The sequence below is a fragment of the Brachyhypopomus gauderio genome, chromosome 3 (genome assembly GCF_052324685.1).
Source record: "Brachyhypopomus gauderio isolate BG-103 chromosome 3, BGAUD_0.2, whole genome shotgun sequence".
Taxonomy (NCBI): Eukaryota; Metazoa; Chordata; class Actinopteri; order Gymnotiformes; family Hypopomidae; genus Brachyhypopomus; species Brachyhypopomus gauderio.
This window is the reverse complement of record NC_135213.1, coordinates 14161224-14171036: the sequence shown is the minus strand read 5'-3', so window position 1 is coordinate 14171036 and position 9813 is coordinate 14161224. Positions and strand designations below refer to the sequence as shown.

Below are 9813 nucleotides of genomic sequence, written 5' to 3'. Positions count from 1 at the left end.
ATGTTCATGTGACCCCTTTGTATGCTTTGCTTTTGTCGCATACTGGAAACTGTACTGCATACAACTATGAGGACCAGTATGCAGTATCCAGTATGTAGTAGGCTATTTCGAACACAGCCATAGTCATCACTTTTATATGTTCAAGTGCGTAGTGTGGAGGATATCATGCGGCCTTGAGGCAATCAGATGTAAAACACACTTTGAATGTTTTAAGTTGTATATCGGTCAGATTTGACCCGAACACGACAGGAAAGTTAGTCAACCTTCCCTGTCAAAAGTGACCGTCGTAGGAAATGAACAGGCACCTGAGAAGAGATTCCAGTCCAAGAGTGGACACTTACTCTGGTCTTCATCCCTCCAGGACAGAGGAAGTAGAGCGAAAGTGTCTACTTCCTCTCAAGTGTCACATGCCACTCATGTGCATGAATTCACATACGCGCACACACACACGCGCACACAGCACGCGACTTCATGTTGAGTTTAGTCTTTGATTTCTCATTTATTTTTTTACATTACATGCTCATTTTGTAATACATTTTCAGTGCCTATTTGTATTTGCACTGCAGTTATTTTATGGCTAATTCTATAAATTCATGTTAAGCACTATTTTGAGACATTGTTCACAGCTAAATAACGTTGAATAAAAGTAATGAATTTGGTGATGAAAAAAATAGTGCCAAAACAGACCGGTCAGTTTGGACTGGGTACACTAAAGTAAGGGGCGGGAGGTGAAGACGACAGGAGGCTTAACCTACCGTGTATCGTCTACGGTACTAGTCCCGAAAAACTCAAGTTTTCGGCACACGCGTCTTTTTAGATCCACAGTGAATCAGTTGTGGATGTGATAGCCTCACTGTTCTGGTGTTCACTTTTAAACATTTTAAGTAGAGACTTGTGTTTTTAATAAGTTTCCTTGCCTCTTAAAATACCTTGGAAATTCCAAGCTTGTGAAAATGTAAGGTGTAATTTAATTATGGGTCATTGTCGCGTTCGTGTTGCACTAAAGTGATCTTGGACCCAAAGAAAACACCAACTGTCCCGGCGAAATTGCATCTTTACGCTTTCATTCCGCACATCTCACGCACTGTGCCGCTTCCAAAAACCACTTGTAATAACTACGCATTACATTAATAACCGATATTACTGACTGGGCGTGACATTGCGTTAACCCGCATGTAGAGGGCGCTCTCGTTCTGCGATTTCATCTTCGGACGTGATTGGTCCTTGCGGTCGACCTGCCAAACCTCAGCCAATCGCAAGCGTGCATTTCTGCGCGAGCCGTAAACCCTACACATATAGCACGCAATTTATTTTGATTTTCCAGAGGGAAGGTGTGCCGCGTTTGACCGACATTAAGACAGTCGCTTCGCCTTATTAGTCGCGTTTACGAGGTAAGCCGTAAAGTACCCGTGTCTCCGAAGTCTTTTTTTCCGCATCTTCTAGCTGGCGGTTGACATTAATGGCTGCTGTGTGTGAAGGTGACTAGTTTAAACCCTCCCACAGGCTACATGTGGCTCCACCGTGTCGGCCTCATAGCTGGCGGGGTGAACCTGTCCGAGTTGTTCTCTCTCGTGTTTATTTCGTGTTTGTGGCGGCCCACAGCTGTTATGATTAATTGTTAACCGTTAATGACATCTACAGTTACCTAACTAATGTGGTTTAGAGTTGTCTTCTGTCGTTACACAGGTTTATATCGCTAAAATGCAACACAAAGCTGCGTTTTTAACAGCTGGCTCGGTAAACCCAGTTTAGGCGTGTCGTTTATAATGGGGTGAAGATACATTTGTTTAGGTGTGTCGTCAACTGATGGAGATGGCTAGCTAACTGGCTAACGGTGTACTAGGACTGGCATCTGCTGTTCAGGAGATCTATTTGCTTCGTGTTTTACTATTATTATAGTGCTTGAAATAAAAAAAATTAAATAAGCCCTATAGAAACAAATAGAGGACTGTCCAGAATTTCGGACAGTTAGAGTGTGTGCTGGCATGAAAAATTATCAAAAATCTCCTGGATAACCTGCTGTAAAATCATTACACCTTCGCCATTGAAATGGCAGAGAAGCTTGTCCTTTCTGGCAGGCTGAAATATCTCCTCAATTGATCAATTAGTTTTAGAGTTATGAGCATTTGTTTGGCACTAGACACAGAAAACTGGCCAATTGGCCTCATGAATTTCTCAGAATCGGTGAGATTTCTTTGGTGAGATTTTTCTGTGTTTTTAACTTGTCATAAATTAAAAGATTAAACAAGGGTTCTCCACTCAGATAAGCAGTGAGGGTGACGGTTATTTTTGAATATCTCTCCCCCCTCCCCTGCACATGCACACATACTGTACACCTCTCTCCCATACTCACTCCACACACACACACAAACATATATCTCTCTCCTATACTCACTCCACACACACACACATACATACATCTCTCACACACACATACAGTACACCTCTCTCCCATACTCACTCCACACACACACAAACATACATACAGCTCACACACACATACAGTACACCTCTCTCCCATACTCACTCCACACACACACACACACACACACACACAAACATACATCTCTCTCCTATACTCACTCCACACACACACACACATACATACATCTCTCACACACACATACAGTACACCTCTCTCCCATACTCACTCCACACACACACAAACATACATACAGCTCACACACACACACAAACATACATACAGCTCACACACACATACAGTACACCTCTCTCCCATACTCACTCCACAGAGTCACACACACATACATACATCTCACACACATACAGTACACCTCTCTCCCATACTCTCTCACACACACACACAGTACACCTCTCTCCCATACTCACTCCATACAGTCACACACATACAGTACACCTCTCTCCCATACTCACTCACACACAAACATACATCTCTCACACACACAGACCTGCATCTCTTTTCAACCACTATGTATTTCCTTCAGGATTTGCAAACATATCATGCTATCATTTGACTACTGTATAACTACATTTCACCTTGTTTTGTTCAAGGGAAAGAGCAAAAGGCCTCAGAAGATGGAGAAGAATGCTGGGAATTTGAAGTCCCAGATTTAGTCATAGAGCCCTGTTCACGTATCTTGTGTCCCATTATGCCATTATACTTGAGTGGGATGCGATAGGCCTATAATGTAATGCATATATAATGTTAAGCATATTAACTCTAAATGATGACCATGTGGTAGAAAATGTCTGTGAAAGGAAATTTGACAAATTATACCAGGCCATAATAATCATACGTTGGAGGTTCCCAGCCCTCTTATCCACTTATTTTAAGATTGTAATTTTAAGTAGCTAATCTCAAAAAGCCTTGTTTATTGTGTGTGTGGAATTGTGCTGTGTAGGTGGAGTAGAAGCCTGGGCTGGTGGAGCTGATGGCGGTGGTGCGGGAGGGGCCCTGGAGGAGTCTGTGTTCTGGGAAGAAGGTGGTGCTGGCAGCAGGCCTGTCTATAGGGGCCACGGTCGGCTACATCATTTACTGGCACTTAAAGAGCAGGAGTGGTGAGAGACCTTTAACTGCCATGAGAGTGAACACTGCATTCAAGACTTGAGTTTTATGCTTATGTACTGTACTGTTTATGTACTGAGTTTTATGCTTATGTACTGTAACTTCTGCAATTTTATGGGCCAGCAAGTCCTTGATTGTTTGATTTGAACTGTAATAATAATGTCATCCAATAATTGTTTTTTTTTTCTCCACTGTAGCTCAGTGCCAAATGACAGAGCAGTCCAGACTTTCTATGCCCCTTGATGTGTACAGATCTATTTCAAGGCACCAGAGCACCTTTCTGGACCTAGTAAGCTTCTGCCTTCCCTACTGTGATCATCAGGCTACTTTTATTTTGAGCCGCCTCATCTCTTTTTAAATAGTCTTTCAATTTGGGGCCATTTTACACCCCATGTTGGCGTAATGGAAAACTCCCAAGAGGTAGCTTTGTGATCCCTCTCTGTTGCAGGTGAGACAGAGGTCTGGGGCTCACGTGAGCGTGCTGGCCAACACGGAGGAGCAGAGCTCTGTGTGTTTCCTCCTGCAGGGCACAGCAGAACAGCTGCTCACGGCCAGATGCTCCCTGGAGAAGCTGGCCTCCGAATCTGAGCTCATCACCCACGTGCTCGAGGTGCCTCACACAGCTTTTGGGAGGATCATAGGTATTATAACTAAGCCTCATGTTTTTTTTGTTTGTTTGTTTAACACAAACAACCACAATGTAGACCCATTTATTTGTGACATTTGCCTGTTTTGTGAGTTTTATTTCATTTTCTCCTTCTGATTTTTATTAGATGTCTTTTTTTAATGTGGTTGGAGTAAAGTAATGAGAGAGGTTTTGGTGCAACAGGTCGTGGGGGTGAGAATCTGAAGTTGATCAACCGGACGTCAGGAGCCCGGGTGAACTGTCCACGTGAGCGTGGTTGTAGCCCGCAGGAGAAAGGCAAGATCACAATCCAGGGGACACGGCAGGAAGTGCAGCGTGCTAAGGTGAGGGCCTTTTCCCCCAAACAAATGAAAAAAAAACATTTATTTTTTAACTAGATAAAGAATCCTTGCTAATGGAAGTTAAAACCAGAGTTGTTGTTTTCTTAGTCAACACAGTAATTGTACCAAGAGTTACTGTGAGAATGGGCGGATAGACAGACAGATTAGATATGTTATTGATCCTGAAGGAAGTTTTGCCCTGTCCTGCATCAATTAGGAGATGGTCATGGAGAAGGTGCTGGAGAACGAAAATGTGCGGACGCGGATAAGCCAGTCCTCTGCTCTGCGGCGGAAGAGGAAACCCCCAGAACTCGCGTCGCTCCACAAAGCTCAGAGCCACGACGCAGACAGCATCAATGGAGGGAGCCTGCTCTCACCACTGACTGAAGCAAGCGTAGTTCACACCAGTGACTCCAACTGGTTTGTCGGCAGTGGTGACCACACGGCAGAAAACTCCTTTAAATCGGATGAGGAGGAGATTTTGTCACCAGCTTCACCAGTGGAGGTCTCGAAATTTGAGAGTAAGCACATGGGATCACATAATAGGAAGTCTCCTCGTGAAAGAAGTAGTAGTAATTTTTCTGGATGTTTGTATTTAGTAGGTAATGAGCCTGAAACATGTTAAAGATGCAATAAGATATTTAGTGAAAGTCTTGGTCAACAACTTGACCTTTTCAGTGTGTGCTTGGAACATCTTGCCTGAGCTAAGGTTCCTCTGCTTGTTCTCACCAGTTCCAAGTCCAGACCTGAGCTTCCAACCTGGCGAACACTTGGAAGTGTACGTGTCTGCGTACGAGCACCCACAGCACTTCTGGATCCAGATTATAGGCGTTCGATCCCTTCAGCTGGACAAGCTGACCACGGAGATGAGTCGTTTTTACAGTGGGGACGCCTCACAGGTGAGTCGTTCATCTATCCACACTTCTTATGGAACATCTAAAGCAAAGTGTGTGAAGGAACATGTTTAATGGAGATAACCTGCCGGTGCTGGTCCTTTCCCAGGAGCACAGAGTGGAGGCGATAGTTGTGGGTGACATTCTGGCTGCTCCTTATCGAGACCACGGCAAGTGGAACCGGGCCCGAGTCCTGGGCGTCCTGGGTTCTGGCCTCGTCGACATCTACTACGTGGACTTTGGGGACAATGCAGAGTTGCCACGAGACCAGCTCCGCAGTATGAGGTCAGAGGAAGGGAAGTTCTACCACCTGTTCTGCTGCGGCCGACGTTCATTAGCAGATGGTTCCGAGTTGCACTGGAACAGCTCTGTTCCCATATGGATTGCACTGAAATGGATGTGTTCTTATTTTCACTTGTCTTCTTCTGCTCTATTAGAAGTGATTTCCTAAGCTTGCCATTCCAAGCCATTGAGTGTAGTCTGGCAGGAGTACGTCCTGCAGGTGAGTGCTCATGTTTCAGAGTTTTAAATGCAAATGTCTTTTATTTTTCAGTTACAAATTTTAAAAAAACTTTTCTTCTGAAATCTCTCAACGTTATTGCCTGTCTTTTGTAGCAGGAGAGGTCTGGACAGAAGAAGCTCTGGATGACTTTGAGCGAATGACATTCTGTGCTGAGTGGAAGCCTTTACTGGCCAAACTGTGCAGTTACTCCCACTCTGAACTGTCCTCCTGGCCTCTGGTCAAGCTGTACGATGCCAGTGAGGGGAAGGTGGGTTCTGCAGGCCTCTTGAGATCCTCAGCTCCGTCACGTCTCTGGGAGCCGTACTCTCTCTGGTCACACTGGTGTGGAGGCCTTCGTTCATGCCCCTGTTCCCTGTCCCACACTTTGCCAAAAAAACAAATGCTAATTTTGCAAAAGCTATCAATGCGTTTAAATGCCAGGACATGTCTTCATTTTCTCTATTAATACCATTTAAATATAGAAATGTGTGGGCTTGTATAAATGGCTACTTGTAGACAAACTTGTAAAATACTTTTACAGATGACCAAAAAAGTGTGTGTGTGTGTGTGTGTGTGTGTGTGTGTGTGTGTGTGTGTGTGTGTGTGTGTGTGTGTGTGTGTGTGTGTGTGTGTGTGTGTGTGTGTGTGTGTGTGTGTGTGTGTGTGTGTAAGGTTGTGGACCTGGGTGAAGAGTTGATTAGGTTGGGCCATGCCGTGAGCTGTCAGGATGAGGGCGGTGGACTGAGAGGAGGAGATGAAGCACGATCCCTGCAGAAGATGTTGGTAAGGGAGACGTCTGTGCTCACGCAGCCTTTATTCCCTCCAAATATAAAGATGTACTTTTGCACATTCCAGTTGTCCTAGTGATTTGCAAGAGTGGAACTAAGGGGTCCGTCTGTTCACCTGTCTACAGGATGACATGACTGGGGTGACCTCAGAACTCAGCCTGTCCTGTATAAGCTTGTCAGGTAAGTTTGACAGCAGCCAGGACTTGAATATCTACAGGGATTTAGGTAGGTTTCCTCTGCCGTTAGTGGTGTTAGTTACAGCTGCAAGTCTGTATGAATACCAAAAGTTTAGATAACGTGTGTTAAGGTTCTACGCCGCCCTGGGGAAGAGAGCGGCGGACGTGGTCTCGGAGCTGCCCCAGCTCGGTGGAGTTTGAGCGGGCCGACGTGGAGCCGAACGCCCCCGATGGCCTTGCCCCCTCGTCCTCGTTCATGATCCACTCCTCCACCTCTTTGTGCCTGAGCGATCTGGTCAGCCAGGTCATCGGGTCCACCAGCTCGACGGCGTCGTCTCTGGACGGGAGTGTCTTCACTCCTCAGAGCCCCCTCAACTCCTCCCGCCTGCCGCGAGGAAGTCCCGCACGAGGGCTCTCCTCACCCATCAGCATCTCCTCCACCTCCTCCTCCATAGGTGCACTGAGGCCGGCGTTGGACTCCATGACTCTCAGTGACAATGTCTTCGTGGGACCAGTGGGGGGCAGCACCAGTGGCACATCGACGTCGTCCCACGGGGGAAGTGAGCAGAGCGGCAGCAGTGGCATCAGAGGCGTCTGGTATTACCTCACATCCTCTCTGGACTCCACTGGGACATCGCCGCCGTCGTCCAGTGCGTCCTCGTCCGCCTGTCTCGCCTCCTCATCGTCCTGTCTGTCAGACTCTGGGGACATGATCCCTGCGACTTCTCCCTCCTCCGTTTCCCTGAGCTCTGATCTCTCAAACAGTGCTGACTGTTCCAAAATGGCCAGGGTACATTCCACTCAAGCATCTGGACCTGGCCAAACGTCACAGACGATATATGACGGCAGCGTGATCCATGTGATTGACCAGAGCGATTGCAGCAGTTGTGGGAGTGACCTAATTTATACTGGCCATATAACAAAGCAGCAGTTTCTGACGGATAGTGAAACTGTGCTGTGTCAAGAAGAAAGCTGAAGGGAAGATGGAGGAGGAGGAGGAGGAGGTGTTGGTGTATGAAGAGGCGCTGTGGATTGTGGAAGTTGAAAATCCAATGGGCGTCAGAGGAGACGTCTCTGTAAGAAGTGCTGCTGGTTTACAATCGAGGTATTTCTACTGGGCCATAACAGGAGTGCTGAGTGATGGATTTTGAAGGAAGGTTTGAAAAGTTCACAGTCTGGAAGAGGTGCTTTTCTCACGAGTGTACAAACCTCATCTCACAGATTCACATTTTAAGGAATAGAACTGTCGGGGATGCACAGGCTGTTCCACATGAAATGTGCAGTATGTATTTTGGAGCACTGAGCACAGACTAATATGGGCTTTAGACCATTAATAAAAACAAAATAGCCATTTCTTTCACTCCTTTCTTCATTGTGCTTCTAAAACGGGACCTCAAACTGGCCCACATTCATATAAGAAAGAAATTTCACTCCTTACCAATTCTTTAACAAGTGACAAGGGAGGTCATGTGTGTAGGTGCCTTGTCATGCGAGTCTAGCACAAACTTTCTCTTCAGTTACACCTGCTGAAAATCGGGCATCTAAAGCAGTCAACCAGACTTTGTGGGGTAAACCTTTTAAAGCTTCATGCCATTTACAGACTTTATACACTTTTGCCTGTAATTCTAGTTAAGGCAGTACACTGACATTTGCATGACCTTTTTAAAATGTCCTTAAGTGTCTGCACAATCACTCCATTTAAGCAACATATCTAAACTTGATAAATGAGTAGATCCAGCTATGGTTGAGCCCCCTGAAAGGGTGAACAGCCTTTTTGGCTGGTTAACATGTTTGAGGTCCTGTGTTTTTTTTTTTTTTTTAAACATGCTCTTGTTGAATAAAGTAAGTGAAGACATGCATTGCCTGTCCAGTGTTTGATTATTTTGTCTTTCCTCTCTTGTAGAAGTCGCCTCCATATCTGGCAGTGTGGATGATGTTCTTGATGAGGAATTTAATTGTTAAAAGACCAAAGACTAATATGCCTTCATATTGGTAAGGACATTTTTGCTCATTTAGCCAATGTAATTTCACTTTGTATGTAGCGTTAAATATCAATGCATGCCATCCGGTGCTGCAGACTTGGAGAGGCCCATAAATGAAGATGAACATGTGTTAGTTTGTTGTGTGAATGGTCCTACTTTCTTTACTCTCTTCTTCTTGTCCCAGAGAGCACCTGTGATCACCGGGCTGCCACTGAAATGCATGCTTCCTCGCCAGCTGGAGCCTTAACCTGACTGTGCTATATGTTCTGTGTATTGTTATTTTCATTTTGTGCATTTAAATCGTCAACACTAGAGTTTATCTTGCCAGCGCATCTTTGCCTTGCACCAAGTTGCTTGAGAAAATTAAATTGATCGAATGTGGAGCAGTGCTCAGGGACTATAGAAAGACACCTCAGTATTAAAATGGTTGTGCATCATACATTGAGCTGGTTGAAGGAATAGTTCTATTTTTACTTCTTGTATTATATAATGTTATTTATGTTGTGCATTTCAGGGTTTATATCCTCTCATACATAAAGAAAACTAAGGCTATTTCTCTAATATTTTCATCTTGTTCAGTATATTAAAGTGCCATTAAAAGTCACTCTGGAGGACGGAGAGGGGTGATGTCTTACAGCTTCTATGTTTTAGTATGTTGATTAGGCAGATGAAACTTGTTTATTTTGGTGACCTGCCATTCATGAAACCGTTTAGTGTTCAAACGGGGACGCAGGGAATAGTGTCACACTCCAGTTTAGCCTTCTGAATGTAATCTAGGACCACTGTTGGAAAAATGTTAAAAAGCAAATAAATGTGTTTGTGAAGAGTTGGTACACAATCCTTCGTATCAACAGGTTTGCCTACTACTGCATCGGAGAAATGAATCGTGATTATGGCTTTCCAGAGCTAGTGTTACCCACTATTTACATTTTGTGTGGCCACGTGAAAATCTGACGGAA

General features: G+C 44.9%; 1 protein-coding gene across 5 annotated transcripts; it reads left to right on the top strand.

Moving 5' to 3' along the window:
* Positions 1–1264: 1264 nt before the first annotated feature.
* tdrkh (tudor and KH domain containing) lies at positions 1265–9680 on the top strand. Of its 5 annotated transcripts, none has more exons than XR_013129965.1 (15): positions 1265–1391; positions 3384–3540; positions 3745–3836; positions 3996–4188; positions 4377–4516; positions 4731–5034; positions 5246–5412; positions 5516–5691; positions 5844–5908; positions 6025–6176; positions 6581–6691; positions 6822–6876; positions 7004–7977; positions 8776–8864; positions 9039–9680. XR_013129965.1 is itself a non-coding variant. In XM_076999650.1 (14 exons), the coding sequence occupies exons 2-13, from the start codon at positions 3414–3416 to the stop codon at positions 8832–8834; spliced, it is 1641 nt and encodes a 546-aa protein (XP_076855765.1). In that variant the 5' UTR covers positions 1265–1391; positions 3384–3413; the 3' UTR covers positions 8835–8864; positions 9039–9680. The 5 variants fall into 5 exon arrangements, 2 of the variants coding, with proteins under 2 accessions (XP_076855765.1, XP_076855764.1); XR_013129963.1 differs by having other exon boundaries at positions 6022–6176; XR_013129964.1 differs by having other exon boundaries at positions 6022–6176; positions 7004–8056.
* Positions 9681–9813: the final 133 nt, after the last annotated feature.